We start from the raw sequence: 20444 nt of genomic DNA on the forward strand, positions 1-20444 counted from the left end.
TATATTCACCACGTTCTCAAATGTTAAAATGTGTGTGTAATTGTTAAAAGTGTTACATTTAGCCTCGTGTTTTTCTTTATTCATTAGTCCAAGGCCTAGTCTCACATAGGGTGAATTGATAAAAGGGAAATGTTGCTTTGTAATCATGTGTTATTACATCAGTATGAGCATAGACAATTTATGCACATTCTTAATCTAAAAACATGGCTCAACAGTACAGGAAAAAAAAACTTGCAAAGTAGATGTCTTTATTTTAAATGTGGGACAGTGTACTTACTGGTTTTGACATTCTTTGGAGGTTTTATGAGGTTTTTTTTTTGATAAAACTGCACTTAAAATCAAGTACTGTTCATAAACATTCTGCAAAAGACTTAGAGTCAACACCTTGTTGGGAAAGTACTTCAGCTGACTTAGTTTTATAATATCATGATGTAAATCATTTCAGCCAATTTAAAGAAGGGAGCATGTTAATCCTGGGCATAATACTTGCTTTCAGAAATTTAGTCTTTAAAAATTCATACTTTTATGCTTTTGGTGTATTTCATAGAGATTTTTGGTTTTCTGATGTATTCCTAAATGTGTTTATGCAACTCCCTTCTAATTTGCTCGTGTTTCTAATTTTATTTTTTTAGGGCTTGATAACCTGCTTGATGAAAACAGAATATCAGACTTGACCCAGACGTACCAGCTGTTCAGCCGGGTAAAAGGGGGGCAGCAGATCCTTTTGCAACATTGGAGTGAATACATCAAGGTATTTCAAAGATCTGTTGCTACTCTCAAAATTTGTGATGTTATCATAGATTTCTTCTTTCAGAAACAAGAATAGTATATCTTTTAGGTGTATACATCAAAGTTCTTTTTTAAGCAAATATGTTGATGGTATGTTGATCCCCAGTAATGATCACGTGGTGAGAAACAGCAACGCTTAAGTTTTGATTTTTAATTCCTAGCTGCTTGGAAATTGCTTTCAATATAGGTTTGAACGATATGCAAGGAAGTTATTTTGGTGTACTTTTAAATAGAGCTATATGAGCTTTTATTTAGAGTATGCTGAGTTGTAGTAGATGTTGAGTTTTGGTACAAATACACCCAACTGTTTTACATTCCTGGAACACCAGAATGCAGCTGTCCTACTGCAGATTAACAGTGCTTCGTGTAACCAACTGCACTAAGGTGAATGCTCAAGCCATTTTGAAGGGAATACTCTTTTTGAAAATAATCCCTTATCAAAGTGGGGTATCTGGTTTGTTTAGTTAGTCATAATATGCAGGTAGTACACTGCCACAGAGAACTTGCACTCCAGTGCTCTTGCAAGATGAAGGCAGCAAAGCTTCGCATAAAATACTTCTCTCTGGAGTTGGCAACTCCCGATGTGCTAGTTCTCCCCTGAATCGTCCGTGGGTGTCTCTACCTTCAGGGCTAAGTGCACAACATCGGTTCATTTGGGAGGTGACTTTCCTGTGCACCCATACCTGGAGTTGTACACAGCACATAGGAGAAAGGCAGTGTCTCCCCTCCACCCCCAAAACTGAGATGCAGATTGCTCAGCAGGGTGTTGTCCCTGTGGATCTGTGGTCAGCTAGGCCAGCTGAACGGCTTGCCTTGGCTCCCAGATCTTCCTCCTCACTCCTGGATCACACTCCTCCATCACTTGCATGGCCTGCTGCTCCATAGACTTCTTTTTGTGACGTTTTAACAACTGTACGTGGGCAAAGTCAGGGTTATGCCAAGGTTAGTGAGCTTAAAGAGGCTCACAGAACAGTGCTGGTGCTGGCCCAAGGAAAGGAGTAGTTCAGGACAGGTAGGAACCCGTGGGAAGGAGGAGCAGGCCCTCACCTTCAGCAGCAAGTTGGTTAGATGGCTTGATCATGCCTTATGTCTCACAGAATCAGACCTTTCATGGCCTCATTTTTAAGAACCTTTTTTTACGTGCTCAGAAATCTGCACTTTCTATCAAGTTGCTCTATTTTTTTTCCTTGACAACATTCTGTATGACAGATTTCATCAAAGTGAGGCTTCAAGAACTTAAATTCTACCTTGTGAGAAAGAAAAAGCACATAGGGACAGAGTACTGGAGGGAAGATCTGTGCTCTGCTGTAGTCACCTTTTTGTGATTTCAGGGATGCCACTTAGCTCTCTGTAGCTCAGCTTGCCATTTGTGGAACGGCAACTTATGAACATAACTGGTGGAGACAGATCTGGATGCTGTGTTAATGAAAGGGAAATTGTATTCAGTGCAAGATGTACACAGCAAGCCTAAGGACGCTTGGCAGCCTCGTTTTTCTCTTAATTCACTTGGAAATGGTTCTCAAGAAAGATCTTGGAGAAGGATTGCAGTGGTTTGTTAGGTATTTAAGTGGAAATTCTGAGGTTTGAGAGGGATTTTCCCATCTCTGTTTAACTGTTGTGGTTAACGTACTTTAGTTGATGTAAATACACGGGTTAAATAGTATTCCACTATTACTGTGCCAGTATTGCTCTTTCCCATGGTGGAAAACCAGTCATTCTGTCTAGGGCAGCGATTGGTGTTATTAAGCAGTTGTAAAAGGTCTGATAGGTTCAGCTCTTCCCTTATGGGACATCTTGCTTTGGTGGGCAAATGGTGTTATAGCTCTAACGTTAGGATAGTAAATGAACAAGAAAAGAAAACCAACTATGTGACTCCTTTAAAATGGGAAAATTGTTTTGTTGCAAATCAGCTGGTTTTTTTTTGGGTCTGTAACCCTCACTGAGAGCAATCTTGGAGCGATGAGCAGTAGTTGTATTTCAGCCACCTGTTCCTGTCAGTAGGGCTCTGTAGTGGATTTCAGCAGAATGGTGCAAAGCTTTCCATTACACGTAACATTTCTGAGGCAGTTTCCATATAATTTCTTTTACATGAATCATGTAGTTCTGTATTTAACTGTGAACTTGTGCATCATACAGTCATGTCTACTTTGTGTTTTTGTTTAGCTTCTGTCTTAAATGTATATAATCTTTAAGTCAAACGCTGATGTTTGAAATCCATTTAATGTGTGTCTGGGTTTTTATTTCAAATTTTAATGCATCTCATTTTTTGAAAACTTGAAGTCACATATAAGTAGCTCTGTAACACTTTTATTCTTTCTAATGATAAATTTTATAAGTGTGAATGTGTCTGTTGGGGGAGATAGGTAGTACTCTAAAGTATTTTATTATCAAAAGTGTTTGTTTTGCAGAACTTTGGGACAACAATAGTGGTTAATCCTGAAAAGGACAAGGATATGGTGCAAGAGCTACTAGATTTTAAGGATAAAGTGGACCATATCATAGAAGTGTGCTTTCAGAAAAATGAAAAATTTATAAACTTGATGAAGGAGTCCTTTGAAACATTTATCAACAAGAGACCAAATAAGCCTGCAGAATTGATAGGTACACAAACGTTTTTCTGTAAAATATTTCCAAAGTCTGTAGAAAGCATGATGAGATGCTGCTGCTGAGTGTGCTAGTGTAATAGCAGTACGCGTCCTGCTTTTAGGAGACTCGCTTTGGGGGTGCCAGGCAAAAGTTAACCTGGGAGCACGGCGGGACCGAAGGCGCGGGTGTGTTGTTAGGTGTGTGCAGTGTCCCAAAGGAGCATGTCAACCTCTGCTGTTCTGTGCTCTGCTTACTACCCTGTGACTGGTGCTAACACTTGCTCAGAGAACACAATGCGAATCCTACGAGCGGCGTCAGGGGCTGGGGGGAGAGCAGCCGTAGCAAAAAAAAAAAAAATGAACTATTTTTGTCTGGTAGTACACAAGCTCTTTGAATGTTACAGATCTCTCAGAAATTAGTGAGTAATGTCCATCATCAGAATGGAAGGCTGAAATTGGGAGAACAATTTTAAAGCTTTCAGATGTAAGGAGGAAAACAAGTAATCAGTACCTTGAAGAGGGAACTAGATCTCATTAAGGGAAAAATAATTTAAAAAAATATATTGTAAAAGTACTTTCACTGGAATTATCCCTGACCTAGCAAAAGCTGCTCTTCAGGCTGTGCTTTGCCTGCAGCTAGGGGAATCGTGGCATTTACACCATGAGAAGATCCTGCTCCTAGTTTTTTCCCCTCTTTTGAATGTCTTCACCATGTTTTGTGGCTTCATCCTAAAACAAACCTAACGTAGGACAAATCGCACAACCTAGTGAATGCAGGTTAAAGCCATGATACAGCCTGCTGTTCTTTGTGGATTGTGTTGTTTCAGCTATTGCAATGGCTTCCATCCTACCCCAGTAGAAGATTGCATAGAAATACTAATGTGGCTTAGTCAGTACTTAGCTAAATTCACGGCTTAACATAATGTTTATCATTCTGAAGCTACTAACTTGAAAGCATTGCTTCTGCTTAATTTTTTATATACAAAAAAATACCATGGCAAGGAGCAAGAGGAGCCTGCTGAAAGTTACAAAACTGTAGTCCTCTTTGTGTTGTTTGTTTCTGTTTCTCATAAATACATTCATATGCATTATACACTTCCAAGGCATTGTCTTTCAACAAGTAATGTGTTTGCAATGAATACAGCACAGAATGTGGGAACTTCTAATGCATTAATTTTAATGATTTTACTCTATTCCTTTGTTTTTCCCTTGGGTGATTCCTTCTTGTGATGCTTTTCCATTATGGCAATAGTACAATAAGTGCTCTATCATTCCCCTGAACATAGGGAGAACAGAAAAGAGAAAGTTTACCACTTATCCTGCTTTTTTGTAATATATGGTAATATTTCAAGTGGGAAACACTGAAGTTGGTGACTTTAGATTTCTATTTTTAATTAAACTGTTAAACTGTTTTATTTGTAGCAAAATATGTGGATTCCAAATTAAGAGCTGGTAATAAAGAAGCGACAGATGAAGAGTTGGAAAGAATCCTTGACAAAATCATGATCATATTTAGATTTATTCATGGTAAGAAATATCTGTTCCAAGTTAATGCAATTTAAAATGCTTTTCTAGCTACTAGCTGAACTTTATTCCTCTAAGAGATCTTTTTAGTGTGATGTTCCACTAGAATTAGTCTTAAATTCAAGGTTCCTTCCTTTGGAAGGAGCACATTAAACACAACAGGGAGGACAAACTTTCTTTGGAGATTGAGTTGCAGACCTTTTATGGTCTCTGGGTAGACACCAAAGAGTTGGAGTAAATTTAAAAATATGTATGTCAAGAGAATAATTCAAATATAATAAGAACTTATTGTCTGCATATTTTTCTTTGCTGTTGCATAGTGAATATTGATCTGCTGATCAACATGCCATGAGAGAGGCTTGTGTCACAAACCTGAAGTGCCATGGTACAAATAGAATGTATGATTTCATGCATGTTTTGCTCCCATTTCCACGCAGGTAAAGATGTGTTTGAGGCATTCTATAAGAAGGACTTGGCAAAAAGACTGCTGGTTGGAAAAAGTGCATCAGTAGATGCTGAGAAGTCCATGTTGTCAAAGCTTAAACACGGTAGGCATCTTTAGAGGCGTTCTAATTTTTTTAATACTTTTTTTGTAAATTTGAACCCATATGGTCTCATACTTTACAAAGTAACAAGCCAGGTCTTAAGTAATAGCTGAGCATATCACAACTTTCACTGTGCTCAGCGAGAGCTATTGGGCTGACCTCTCAGATATTTGACTGGTTCATTTAATATACCTGTGTAGGAGCAGAATATGTATTTACGTGTGGGTGCTCTAGACCCTGGCTAATCTGGCTCAGCTATCTCTGGTTAAACCTTTCATTTGTTCTGTGCTTGTTGTAATTGTGGGATCTTTGCTTTAATTTGTGTGACAGAATGTGGGGCTGCTTTTACCAGCAAACTGGAGGGCATGTTCAAGGACATGGAACTGTCAAAAGATGTCATGGTTCAGTTTAAGCAGGTACATTCAGACTGTGTTTGCGTGCTAAATTTTCAACAATGATGGGGAAGCACTAAATAGTGTTATACCTTGGATTAAGCTAAAGTAAAATGAAGCAGCTTTTGAGCAGTCCCTAATCATGATAACAGTCTCTTTATAGATCCATTTATAAAGCGTAATTTATTTATTCTATATCTACTCAGATAAAATCTTTTTTATTTAATTCTTTTTAAAGTGAAATAAAGTCTAAATATCACATAGTAATTTAGTTGGTTGACATCCTTTAAAGTCCCTATCCTTCATTCTGGAAACTATTGCTGCTCTAATTCTTTGCAAATAAGCCAGAAAAACTCCCTGAATGTTGCTACAATGCATAGAAATCGTTTATATCTCAACCCCTGAACTTCCAAACTGTTAGTGACTGAGGAAATATTGTGTATGCTTGCCCTGTTGTTATGCTTCTGCTGAGTACCTTTTCTGGGGCCTTACTGAAGACAGAGTTCTGGGCTAGAGGTCTGACCCAGAGCAGCTACTCCACTAAAAAAGTACTGTAGTTTGTTTTCTTTTTTCTATCCCAGAGTTTGCAGCCTGATTGGACTGCTGCTATGCCGAAGTTATAAGAAAATGTGTTGTCTCATAGACATGCTGAAGTGCTAGGGAATCACTCTGATCTTAAAATTGTTGCCCTGGCTTCTGATCAAAAGCTTTTGGTTTGCTTTTTTTTTTTCTTTTTGCATGTGGTTAAAGTTTTTGACCTTGATACCTCATACAGACAGTCGTCTAGGGAACTTCAATGTCTGTTGTTATTTTCTTTTTACTTGCAGTCACTTGCTGTGTTTGAAATAGGTTGTTAGTGGGGCATTAACTAGACGTGAAATTCAAAATCTTGGTAGAGCATGTGTAATTAAGGATGTGACATGTAGGAATTCATCATTACCCTTTTAATTTAAAATTTCTAATTCAAATTAAGTATGTATATTTTTCTAATTTAGCATGCAAACAGTAGACTTCGATGTTTTTTGTCTCTTGTATCTTAGTATATGCAGAACCAAAGCGACCCAGGAAATATAGACCTGACAGTAAATATATTAACTATGGGATATTGGCCAACTTATACACCTATGGAAGTCCACTTAAATTCAGAGGTTAGTGTTTGAATTCTCCTTCTAAATGCAGATTATGTAATGGTATCATGATCACTATCATAGGGTGAACTTTGTTTAATGTTTTTCTGTGAGATTTTAAGTTTTTAATTTATTTTTCTCATTTTAAAGATTTCAAAATTACAAAAAAATAATGTGGGTAAAATCCACTTTTTAATGTGATTGTTTCACTTTTTTTTCACTTTTTAAATAATACTAATCTTAAATTAGTATTAAAATAAAATTAGTGTCTTATTTAACGTTGCATTCAAGCACTTAAAAGTTTAAAACATTTCACCATAATCAGTTTTTAACTGCAGTGATTATGCATGTTGATCCAGCCAGTAGTTATGTTACTGCATGCTCTTGTTTTCCCTAAGATCCTTCCTCTGTTCTCTGCGAAATCTCTCATAAAACTAGTCCCTGCATTTAAATGGTCTGAAAAAAAGATTGCTTCCAAGTGTACAGGTTTTGCAAAGCTCATACCTGTAGTTATTTAAGTTGAAATACATATTTGGAGTCCTGTTTCCTGCGATACCTTGCTTGATCTGAAGAGCAGCAAACACCTACAAGGCCAAAGGTGGTGGTGGAGATCCCGTTCAGTTCAGGAGCAGTGGAAGCATTTGTGCATTTTCTCCTGTGCTACGTTTTCTTCAACAGCAGACTACTGTGGAAGGATCCAATCTGAGCAACGAGTCATGAAAATGGAGGAGTAGAAACCAATTACTTGGGATTCAAGCATTGAAATAAGACTTGACACTTTATATGGCAAATAAAAGGAAGAACTTCAGAGCAGGTGGCAGTAGTCAGTGTATAGGTGCAAGCTGTATGCTTCCTGTCCTGTGACTTCCTGATCAGATGAAATGTCCAGGACAAAATCAGTATTTTAGAGGTGTTAAACCCATTATGGATGCTTCATTTCATATTTATTAAAATAATAATAATAATCAGGGAAGTTGAAAGCTATACTTGAATTGAGAATTTCTTTTGTACACAGTAGTAGCAATGTACTTGAGAGCAAATTTTAGCTCTTTAAAATGAAGTGATTGCTTTTTTCCTCACAAAGACATTTACTATGAAATATTGTTGAGAAAAAAAACAATGGAATTAAACATGAAATCATCCAGTATCACTGTACTGGTAAAACGCTAATAAGCTTTGTTCTCTTTGCTTTGCAGATGATAAAGCTTCAAGAGGTGTTCAAAACCTTTTATCTAGGAAAACACAGTGGTCGAAAGCTTCAGTGGCAGACCACTTTAGGGCATGCTGTCCTGAAGGCAGAATTTAAGGAAGTAAGTGCATGTTTAATGTTTAGCCTGTTGGGGTAAAATTTAAGTCAACTATTTGGAATCTAGTCATGTTCAGTATTTTCTTTATCAAGGTAATAGCATGTTTGGCAGAGGAACAATCACAGTTCAGTATTGTTATTTTGCACAACAATAATATTTTTTATAATTAAACTGAAATTCAACAGATCTAAAGACAAATATGTGATACCTTGCAGTAACATTTATATTCATTTGATAGGAATTATTGTTTATTCAAATAAAGAGAGTTGTAATAAAGCAGGAAATTAAAGAGAGAAATAGTACAGCATCTTATTTTTAATATGGGATTGTTTTGATCTTAGAAATACTGATGACATTTATAGAATGCTTAATTGTTGCAAAAAGAGACTGAAGGGCGTTGGTGATGTGATGACTGGTTAAAATTTAAATGCTTGTTGAATTATTTAAGTCTTAAATAACCACATTGTTTCTTAATGTGGTTTTGTTTTGTCTCATGGAAGATCTTGTGTTGCTAATAATGCAGCTTAATTGAAGCAGAGCGAGACAAAAAAAGGCAAACCCACAACCTTGAATTCTTTTACCAGCTCACTGTAAATATGAAACTTACAGATTTTGTCATTATGTAACAGTAAGACAGATTTGTTGCTGATTGACAACAGTGTGTACATCTGGAGAATTTATTTCCTTTTCATTGCCTGCTCGTACAAATATTCGACTACTGGTACAGCATGAAGTATAAAAAAGATTTGCTGTTGGTGGTAGCAAAGCTAGAATTTGTAATGAAATAAAGTAAATGATGTGACCTAATTGTTAGCTCATTCTAATGAGCTTCTGGTTTGTGATGTACTGCTACTGTTAGATAAGTTAAAGAGTTTTTTAAATATCCTGTTTCTTTAGTGCTACCTTTTGAGCAAGTTCTTCCGTGTGATAGGCATACAAAAATGCCCCTCTCTTCTAGAAATAAATAAAAAAAGAATGTATTGCTTCTGTAGCTTATCAGATTTAGGGGATATGAGAGAAAATGGTCTGAATATTACTGCTAATTATTTTATATTTCTTTTTTAGGGAAAGAAAGAATTTCAAGTATCACTCTTTCAGACATTAGTGCTGCTTATGTTCAATGAAGGAGATGAGTTCAGTTTTGAAGAGATTAAAATGGCCACTGGTATAGGTAAGAAAAACACTTTGTGATTCTTAGATTTATTCATTGAGTGATTGCCTATTACAAATCTGTAGGTAAAGGCCTAATTTTAAGAAATTTGTCATGAGCATTAGGACAAACTTTGTGAGCCAACAGTATATCGATGACAAAAAAAAAAGAGCAAAATACAGTGCTCATACTTCCTGGTGTAGATAAAATGCTTCGTAAAGTAGACAGTAAGAGGTGTGTAGCATATGGTACTACTAACAACCTGTCAGTTTCACAAAATATATTTTTTGCAGTTCTTACAATTCACATTGTGATAAAGACTAGCTGTATGTACAGATTATTTTTGTTTAATCACACTTTCAAATACTATATCTTGACAATGATTGAAGAATGTTGTCATATTAGGGTGATTGCTAGGTTAAAGGTTAGACTAGATGGTCTTAGAGGTCTTTTTCCAACCTAAATACTTCTATAATTCTATGAGTTTTTGCAATTGAGCTGTTCTGAGAGCTTGTCCTTCTCTTTTCTGTTACTGTTGCCGGAGTTCCCTTTTTACAATAGATCTGATTTGTTAAAAAGAGCAGTGTCCAGTAGTGAGTGTACATTTTAGCTGTTCCTCTCTGCAGGTTGAACCTGAAGATAGAAAGAACAACAGGCATAAAGAGAAAAGTTTCTTTTTAACCACTAGTGGGATCTATCCTCTCAGGGTTTTTTGTTTGGTGTTTTTTTTTTGTTGTTGTTTTTTTGTTCTCTAATTTTTTACACTTTCTTGAAATAGTTACAGCCATTGACATTAAAAAGCATAACCCTTTCATCTCTTTATTCTTGGGAACTCTCTGCGTCAACCAGCAGGTCATACCCAGTAGCTTTCTGCATGCTGAACCTTGAGATCAACCCAATAAAACAATTGCTGAAAAAGTCCCTGAACACACCCAACTACTAAAATACTGTAAATACAGTTTATAAAATATTGTAAAAATGGGGTATCAAGAATCGCTATTGTCTGGCAGGTTGTTTCAGAAGGCAGCACAGCACAGTCTAGATACTCCAGCCTCTCAGCCTTGAATCTTCAGGTTGCTGAGTCACCTGTGCCATTAATGGTAAGGGAGCTGGAGAAAGCATGCCATCGTGAGCGATAAGCATCAGCATGGTCCAGAGACTCATTAGGTCAGAGTACAAGGCCTACAGAACAAACAGAAATTCACACAAGCCTGATCCAGATCCTGCGTTCTCACCTTGTATTGCTTTACCTCAGCGCTTGCATTCTGGCTGCCTTACAGCAACAGATAAAATCTGCTGCGTGGAAATCCATGATGTCCCAGCGCAATAGGAAGGATTTCAATAGACTCTTTTTAAGGCAGCTGGCTAGAATTGATGGATAGTTGGGAGCTACCTTTATTATGTCATCTCTGTTTCTCTCTCTTATGAGGAGACAGTGTAGGAAACCCTGAATGAGGACAGTTCATGGCTCACAGGGCCCTTGAGACCAGGATACCTGAAGTAGAATAACTCTTCCAAATTCTACCCACACAAGGCATTCAGAGCTTCTCTAGAGAGGTCCCGTTCCCATTTAGCAGTCTCCCTTCTAAATGAGAGGAGTCTTGAAATGGTTTCAGAAGCAGGTCTCACTGCCTCCTACTGCTTTGAGGGGAGCTCAGCATTTGCTGAGCAGTACCCTGATTGATTTTTGCCCAGCAGTGATAACCTGTGAAACTTGACCACAGCATGTTGTAAAAGCTGGAAGTTTACAGAATTCAAGGACGAGCAATGCATGGAAAGGTACCTCAGTGCATGGAAGCTGCCTCTGCCTTAGGAATTCCCTGAGCCCTAAATGATTGGAGGCTCAGGGAGCAGTAGGATGAGGAGAGGAGCAGCAGCAAGGAAGCGCAGAGCATTGCTGTGTTAGCTTCTCTCTTACACTGCCCTGTGCACACCTGCTGGTGGCACTGTCAGAGGCAGGACACTGGTCTGGATGGACCTTCTGATTCAGGACAACTGTTCTTATGTTGTAAAGCAAGCGCTGACAGGGATGCTGAACCTCCCCACTCTAAAGAATTGTGTCTAACCACTTCCTTTGCTTCGGTGTTCACATGTGCTAACTCTTCCTGGGGGATGTTGGGAGCCTGGGGCAGTTATTTAATTGATGTGTGTTTATGTTGAGACCCATTACGAGGTGTTAACCAGTCTTTGCACATTGGTGGTTACATCAGAAGAGTCCAGGGAGCTGCACCCAATGCACAGGACAGAATAAAGCACTCTGAGTTGAAGTGTCAGTAAAGGGCTCGGGACAGATTGGTAAATCTGATGGTAAATTAGACCACCACCACCTGATGGTATTCACCCAGAGGCTCATGGCTAAGTGTATATTAGGGAAGAGCATGATTTGTGACACATAATTTCCCTTTCAGCTTCTTAGAGGGAGTCAGCAAGCATATGCACGGTAATTGTACACTTGGGTTTTAAAATGCTTTTTGGTAAGAGCTCATTACAAGCTTTTAAATAAGTTTTCATGGCTTGAGAGGGGAATTCTTCTCACGGGTGAATGATTGATTAGAAGACAAAACAAGTAGAAATGAATGGGTCACTTTCACAGTGGAAGGAAGCTCCTAATTGGGATCCCTGTGTTATTATTCAACGTAGTCATTAATGATCTGAAAAAGAGGATTACCGATGCGACAGATTTGATGCTGATTCTTTAGGAAGGTCAAATCTGAAACTTTTAAACGTTACAAAAGGATCTCCAACTTGAACAATCAGGAGATCAGATGACAGCCAGCGTTGCTGAATACAAACACATCTGTGGAGGGAGGAAATAACTAACTACACATGCAGAGATTAGCAGTCATATTTAACAGAGCCAGACGTTTTGATCTACTCCATATAACCTATATTGCAGCTGGTCTCAACCGAAACAGGGTTAGCTGTCTGAGATTAATTGCAGACCTTAAAGCTGTCATCCTCGAACTTCAGATCAACTCAGATTGTCAGCCCACAATTTCTTGCACGTACATTGATTTTTAATCGAGAACATCATAAATGTAATCACAAACTATATTCTGCTTATTTAGTATCTTCCCATGGACCTCTTAGAATAAAGCCTCATGAATCATGTACTGGAATGAGGTATAAATCATTTGGGATTTTCCAGAATAATAAAAATCAGTTTGGCAGCATTGGTACTCTTTCTTGTCCTATTGGAACTCCTGAGAAAGCTGCTTCATGTTGATTCCTCCTGTCTATCAGTCACGTCTTCTTGTCTCCTTTACAGACTTCAGCAGAAGATAGGGCCACTCAGATAAATATTTGGCTTACTTAGAGTCATACTGAAGTTAACATAAAGAAATTAAGAGTTTGTATGGCAGAAACCAGTACTTGCCTTTTGTATTTTTAAATTCCATTCCCATCTAACATGAAATACTTACACATTTCTGGGTGAGAAAGTCAGATATTTTTCCCTCATGCTAAGTAGAAAAGTGGCTTGTGGACTATTGCAACATCCTCACCCCCACCCCCAAAATCATGGAGATTTTTCCTCCTTTGTCCTCATCTGTATCAGTTGGTCACACTTGGAACTGTAAGGTTTTTTTAACAGCATCCTTACACAGGAGTTTGGGCCTGGGCATCAGTCTGTATTTACTGAAGGTGAAACACCTAAAAAGTTTGAAACAGCATGAAGTTCAAGGTTTGATTTAGAGTTTGGGCTTTTTTTAGTAGTAATAGAACAGCTGGAGGTTTTTGTTTTGTTTTAAAAGAACTGGTCATCCTGTGTGAATGGAAAAGTTACAGTATTTTAGAAATAATAACTGTTAATCTTTTAGTCAGCTATTCTGTGCATTTCAGCACTAGATTGCAAAATCTTCCATTCTTGAACTTTTCAGATCTGACACGTTCAGTGATAATTATATATTGTCAATAAAAGTATTCTGGAGACTCCAGAGGCTGTTGTAGTGCAAAATCTTGAGATGAGACTTCAAAACATTCTAGTAATTATATTTTAGACTTTGTTTTATCTACTTGTCCAAATGCTTTTAGCTTTAAATCTTAATGGATAAAACTTTCCTCACCCCCTTGTTTCCACTACTTTCTTGTTGTGGTGGAGTTTGCAACTATAATAGCTGTCAGCTGTACCTTCTCGCAAAACATCTTCTTATCAACTTCTCTCCTTTTTCCTTTGTTTGTTTATTATTTGTGTTTATATTTTCTGGTGCGTGTTTAGAAAGAGTGATGAAATCATAAAATGTCTGGCTTGAGTTTCCTGTCATCAACGAGTTTTTCTTTTGATTGCCAAACAAAACTACAGCAATAAAACCAGGCTCACATTGCTGTGATTTTTTTTCTGATACTACTGTTGGATAGAAACTTTGCTGAGATGAGTCTGAGTCTGTATTGTTGACTTGTAGAGTTCTGTGCACGCTCTCAGCATCTGCCTGTGAGATACGTGTGAGGCCAAGCGTGAAGGCTGTAAGTTGTTGCATAATTAGAACTTAGCTTAGAAGAAGATAATAACATAAAAAAACAATAACTTTTAAAATTGTATGGCTAGATTAATTGCATAAAACTTTTCATATTAACGTTTTGTTCTGTTTTCTCTTGAACTTCTTCACAGAGGACAGTGAATTAAGAAGAACCTTGCAGTCTTTAGCTTGTGGGAAAGCGCGAGTATTGATTAAAAATCCAAAGGGCAAGGATGTAGAAGATGGAGACAAATTCATCTTTAATGGTGATTTCAAGCATAAGTTGTTTAGAATAAAGATCAATCAAATCCAGATGAAAGAAACAGTATGTATTTATTTTCGCATTCATTCTGGTTGACTGTTTACCCATGTCCCACACGGAGAGACAGAATCTCTGCATTTTTGGTAGTCAGGCTGGCTGACTGGAGGCAATAAAGATCCTAAATCTCACTGAAATCAAACCAATTCAGGTTCCTTCTTCCTGTGCCTGCACATCTAAATGCCATTATGTTAAATTGATAGGAGCTTGCAGATGTTTCAGTCCATGTTAAAAGCTTTCATGGTATGACTGGAGTGCTGGTACTATACTGAACTTGTTAATCAAATGTCACTTTCCTTTATTAGGAGGGGTTATTGAAAGGTCAGGGTTGTCCCTTCTTTTGTAGTGGGTACATTTGTTTTACTTGAATCCCAATTTTTGACACCAGCTGACATGTTTTAATTAGCATTGAGTTGTTTCCTTTTGGTCTTTGCGTGTTAAAATAAAATTGTAAAAAGTCCAATCAGTTGAGCATTTTTAATGCTGAAGACCTGATGTATTTGGACTGTCAAATTCTTTTGTGCTCTACAAATCTGAAGTGAGTTTTTATGAATTAGTTTGATTTATCAAATAGATTTGAAATAAGACATGATTTTTTTCTTTACATTATCCTTAATGTTATATCTGGCTTGCTTTAGCAGCAGTACTCTTCAGAGTCACTTAGTTACGAGCATGCAGCAAGGTCTGCATCTGTCTCAGAGTTGGACGAGAATGAGTTTCCTTTCATTGGAAAGGTTAACTGCAGAAATATAATGGATAAAATAATAGTAATGAAAGGTAATTATTCATGGTGTTGTATTGTTCTTTAGGTCGAGGAACAGGTTAGCACAACTGAAAGAGTATTCCAAGACAGACAATACCAGATTGATGCTGCTATTGTACGAATAATGAAGATGAGAAAGACTCTCGGTCATAATCTTCTTGTTTCTGAATTGTATAATCAACTGAAATTTCCAGTGAAGGTAAGTGATTTTGTTTTTCAAACCATCCTACGATTACCTAAAAATATGTCATATACTTTCCCATTCAGATTGTCTGTGAGAGTAAGAAATGTGCAGTATGTCTGAATCAAATTCAAAGGTTCAAGTACTAAAATGAGCATGTGAACAGAAAGCTAAAGGATCAGCAGGAAATTCTGTTTAGCAATTCACTGTAGTTCCTATTCCTATGTGGTCTTTAGCTGTCCTGTCTTTTGGTTTTGGTTGTGTGTGTGTTTGTTTTTTAAATAAAATATGTTTGCCTTTGTATCATGAACTGTTTTACTAATCCCATCTTTTCTTGCAGCCTGGAGACTTGAAAAAGAGGATCGAGTCTCTCATTGACAGGGACTATATGGAGAGAGACAAAGACAACCCCAATCAGTACCACTATGTTGCATAATGGAGAGGAAATACTTTTATTTAAAAAATAAAAAAATAAAAAAAAAAAATCCAAATATATCTTCAGGACACCGAATACCTATGCTGTTCCAGACTTTATTTTTTAGCAGATTTCAGGTTGATGTATATTATTCAACCAGCTGCATGCACTGCTGTGGACAAGAAGCAAAATGATATGTTAACTGATCATCCTTGTCAAGACTCCTTACTAATTTTAAATGTCGCATTTTTATTTCCTTTAGTTGTTTGTTTGTTCTTCTGGGTTCTTCTCAATTTATTTTTACAGATTTGCTTAAAATTGTCATCAAAGTTGGTTGGAAAGGTAAAATCACCTGTGTAAGAAATACTTCTGTGATGGATGCAAGTCTGTTTTTTTCATTTCTGTGTTCCTGACTGCATCCGTAAAGACCCTATATGCTGCATTCTTTAGCTACAGTGACAACTTGGGTAACTTTTTAAAAACCCTTAATTGATGAACATTTATGTACAAACAGTGTTGTTGAAATACACTGAATTTTTGAAATTCTGCACCGTGAAAACTCTCGACCTTGTGTTCATTTAGGTTTTTTTTTCAAATGAGTATGAACTTCAGTCTGGTTTGGATAAATCAGGTTTTGAAGTGAGATCCTTTACGTGCCAAGAGGACAACTGCGTTCGTGTGTGTAGTGAATTGTTGGGTTATTTAGCAAAAATATGGATTGTTATTTTATTACTACTTCTGCTGGGTTGGGTGGCAAGGATTAGATTTGAGTCAGAGGCCCTACCTCATTTTAGGGCAACTGGGTTTTATCACTGTTGATGTACTTGCCGTAACATTTAGTTTTGCCTTTAAAATCACAGGGAAACTACTGTACAGCGTGCTCCACTTTAAGAATCGAGAACTTTTTTTAAAAAAACAGACTTTTATGGTCTTGATGTTGTGAAAGCATAGTTTTTTGTCTTGAAAGACTAAGGATTTTGTGAGTACTTTGTTACATATTGTATATATGTAAGTTGATTTGAACTAAAGGAGGAAAGACACTGTAGATCTGTTAGATAATTGTAACTATAAAGAACATACCTTTTGTGGTAATACTTCCAAGATGCTGTTTATTTTCGGGATTTGCATACTGGTGTGTTTCACTCTGAAAAAGAGCTACCAAAGGAGTTTTGATCGTGGCGAAAATGAGAATTATAACAGCAATATTTTCTGAGAGATACCTTGCTAAATTTATGTAACATGGATTTTGTGCATCAGTTGAAATGCCACCATGTCTTCTTAAAGTAAACATTGCAAAGAGTTGACATCTCGCAGATTTACATGAAGTCCTTGTTCTGTCACCTGGTGTCATTAATTGTATTGCATTCTTCTGAATTGTTTTTGTTCCCTTTGTGTTTAGAAACTAAAAACATCTAGTTTATTGTATTTAAAGCATATTTAATGTTGTAATTTAATGTACTTATTTTAATATTTGAATCCAGTTAATTCAAATAAAATCTTTGATGCATATTCAATTCCTTAGCCTTGGTGAGAATGTGGCCCTTAATTTATGCAGTACATTCTTTAGCGTTAATTATGACTTGCCTTGTAACTGATCTTCCAGGCATGCGAAAGCCAGTCAGCTCCATCTTTCAAGGCTTTTAAAACAAAAAGGAAGGTACTCTTCACAGAAATGTGCTGGGCAGAGGCTTTATCCGCATGGAAACTTGGCCGTGGTAAACAGTAACTGATACCAAGCAACGAACATGTGCTGCACTTCCTGGTCCAATAGTTTTAAAACAATATGTTAAGAGCAGCGGTGCTATTCTGAAGATGATGGACTGATTCTGCCTTGCAAAGTGATGTTAATTGATTAAAAGTGCTGAGATCTGCAATTCTTCTTAATTGCCATTGCCTAGAACTCCTTGGCCAAATTACTCTGGTATAGCAATTAAAAATAGGTTGTTCCAGGAGCAGTAGAAATAATGATGGCTGTCTTTCCATGATGTATGCTGGTTGGCCCTGGCTGGAGGCTCCCCATAAATAACCTCAAGAAGCAGTACTGCGGAATGCTGCTAACAGCAAACCATCAGCATTGGTTTTACTCTCCATGATCCATTTGCCAATCTCCCCCATGCTCCCTCACCTCCCCCCAAAAAAATGGTCTGAAAGTGGCTTCAGCGATTCAAAAGCTATGGGAGGGACTGAGAGGCCGTGTGCTCATGGCTCTTGTTCTCAGGCCCTCGTTTTCTGTTCAGCTTCCTCAAATTTCTCCTGGAATTTTGTGCGTGCTGAACAAATAGAAAAGCAGTTGGCTCATTAGTCAGCATGGTAATCGCGGTTTCATGGTGAAATAGCTGCTTTTGTTTGGTTTTTGATTGCTGGTGATAGAATTTGGCTGAGCACCCTGTCTCCACCAGCTTTTAGTTGATAGAGGCTGTGGGGTTCGGTATGTCCCACGGGTGTATTTGTGCCCACAGGGATGATGACGTTGCTCAAAACTTCTTCCTGGAAGATCACCTAGTGATGAAGTCAGGCTGCAGCAAGGTAACAGATTTCCCTTGCACTGCATCTACGCTCTCTATGCTCAGTAGGAAATGTCTCGAAAGCCTCGATCTTGGTGATTCAGCATCCTTGGAATAAATTCAGTAGCAATACCCTTGTATGGAATGACAAAAAAAAAATCAGGAGTCTGGGATACAAGTGAGGGGTATCTGAGTCTTAACCAAAACCTTCTAGTTTGAGTTTAACTTCAACCTTTAGCTGAACTCATCCAGATGTATCTTACATCTATTTAAAGAATAATTTTCCATCCCAAGGTTTTCTGAGGGGAAAATGAGTACAAGAACGCTGGTTGATGGCTGACAGTTGTAAGTTCTTCCTGAGTCTGGCCATTAAAGCTTTCCTTACCAGGCACTAACTGCCTTCTTCCTGCCCATTCCTTGTGTTGGGTTGTCTTCATTCTGCATTTTAGTTTCCCCCCTAATACTTTGTCTGGATCTGGGTTCATTATCTAACTCCTTTGGTTTGCTCCAGCTTTCTTTCTGCCTTTGGTGTTAACTCCATTGAAGCTCCATTCTGAGCTGAGGATTTTGGTGTTCCTTCCCCTGAAATACAAAATGCAGAGGAGCACAAGGCCACACACACACACCTGGATCTGGAAATCCAGCCTGAGGGTGAATCTCTTTGTGCTGTGTGTCTCTGGAAATAAATCATAACCCTTCCAGCAACTTCAGTGTATCATCTAGAGTTACGCATGTAGATCTACTTGTACATGTTTGATCCTTGATTGGTGCTGGGGAGAGTGGACTCTGTACTACGAACTTGGTTATCTATTCCTAGGTGAATCTCTTTGGAAGGAAAATAACCCTGTGCAGTCTGATAATAAGCAGCAAAAAGCTACAGGAAAAAAAAAGGAGTCGTGTTTCATGGAAATCCTTTCCTGGTGAAAATTCTCAGCCTGTACTCTGCTTTCCCTGCTCATCTTCTGCCTGAACTGTGCACGCCAGGCTGTACTCACCTGTCTCTCAGATCCTGTCAGCGTTTCCCCGTGCTCTTTGCTGTAGGCAGCCACCCTGCATCCGTGGCTGGCCAGAAACACACCGTGCTGGATGCGGAACTGCTTGCACGCCGGTCAGCAGCTCACACAACGCGTGACCACTGTTCCCTCGGTGACAGCACTAACTGGGATCTCCAGGCTCTGTCCGTATACCGGCTTTTAGACAAGCCCTAATTTTGTGTTTGCTTGTACCTTACCCTGCTACCAAGCTTGCTGATGCTGGCCAACAAGTAATTGAGCAGCGAGGCTGACGGCAACGTTTGCGTAAGATGCATTTCATCAGGGAAATTCTCAATTCATCAATGCCTACCCCATTTTTTTCAGCAGAGAGGAAGGCCACTGAATAGCGAGCTTAAGCGTGCCATCGGGCCTCCCTCTTTGTTGTTTTCTGGCAGGCTCTGAGTAGCCCACAGGCTTTCCTCCACTCCCAGCGCAGGTTCCAAAAGCAGCGATCAAAAAACCGGAACAAGCCATGTCCCACCTCCACTCCTCTGCAAATGACTCATTCAAAGCACTTGACCAGAGCTGTTCCTTAACGTCCTTTTTAAGGCTAACTTCTGCTTTTGGCAACGCATGGTGGGGATAAAGGTTACTCCAAGTGCTGCAGGAAAAAGCAAGTGAAAAATGAAGCGTTTCTGCCTTTAAAAAGGCACTGAAAAAAATGCGTTATAAAGAAAGGTCTGTTTATGGTGGCATTGTTGGAAGAGAAAGGCAGATCTCTAAGGCACACTTAAGAGCTGATAACCCTCTCTAGGATGTTTTGTGGAAATAGGAAGTGTAAGTGAAACGAGACAAACATCGGGGAGAGGTCATCTGGTTTAGAACAACCGCACTTGACTTCAGCAGCTGGTCGTGGCTACATTGCGTTTCCAATCGGTCCTACGTAAAAATGCACAGAGGCGGCTTGGGAGTGGAAAGGGTTTCGTCTCTGAGCTGACTAACCTGGAGTAGGTTGTACTGAGGAGAAAGCAGCAGCATGCAGCTATTGGCACTTTCTAATAGAAATAGTAAAATAAATACTTCTAAGGTTTCAGTTGGAGAAACTGTATCCTTAACAGCTTAGATAAGAGAGAGCATTGGATTGCATTGAATTACAAAGTGATCAAATGGCTGGGCTCTGTATCGCTGTACTACACTGACATCTGACAATGTCAATAGAAAAAACACCACTTTTTTTTTTTCTTTTCCAAAAAATAAGGTGTGGGGTTTCTTAAAATTCCTGTTTATGAAGGTATCAGGCAATGTCAGAAGCCGTGTGAAAATACAAATAATTTTACCTGTATGACAAGCCATACAGGGACAACTCATTAGTGGCCTCTGTTTTGGGCTGGAACAGATACATGGGTTCTGTCTAC

The 20444-nt window shown here is 38.3% G+C and overlaps 1 protein-coding gene across 2 annotated transcripts in view; it reads left to right on the forward strand.

Annotated features, from left to right (window-relative positions):
• The window catches only part of CUL4A (cullin 4A), a 36770-nt gene extending 19698 nt beyond the window's left edge, over positions 1 to 17072 (forward strand). The window contains exons 10-20 of one of the 2 annotated variants that reach the window (XM_068678916.1): positions 633 to 751; positions 3198 to 3390; positions 4797 to 4901; positions 5336 to 5446; positions 5774 to 5859; positions 6876 to 6983; positions 8159 to 8272; positions 9335 to 9440; positions 14026 to 14198; positions 15002 to 15154; positions 15477 to 17072. In XM_068678916.1, the coding sequence (XP_068535017.1) occupies positions 633 to 751; positions 3198 to 3390; positions 4797 to 4901; positions 5336 to 5446; positions 5774 to 5859; positions 6876 to 6983; positions 8159 to 8272; positions 9335 to 9440; positions 14026 to 14198; positions 15002 to 15154; positions 15477 to 15572 (1364 nt within the window). In that variant the 3' untranslated portion in view covers positions 15573 to 17072. Of the gene's footprint in view, positions 1 to 632; positions 752 to 3183; positions 3391 to 4796; positions 4902 to 5335; positions 5447 to 5773; positions 5860 to 6875; positions 6984 to 8158; positions 8273 to 9334; positions 9441 to 14025; positions 14199 to 15001; positions 15155 to 15476 lie in introns of those variants that run through there. The other variant, XM_068678927.1, reaches the window with a different exon arrangement.
• The last annotated feature ends 3372 nt before the right edge of the window (positions 17073 to 20444 follow it).

This window comes from Anas acuta, chromosome 1, assembly GCF_963932015.1.
Source record: "Anas acuta chromosome 1, bAnaAcu1.1, whole genome shotgun sequence".
In the NCBI taxonomy this organism is placed as follows: domain Eukaryota; kingdom Metazoa; phylum Chordata; class Aves; order Anseriformes; family Anatidae; genus Anas; species Anas acuta.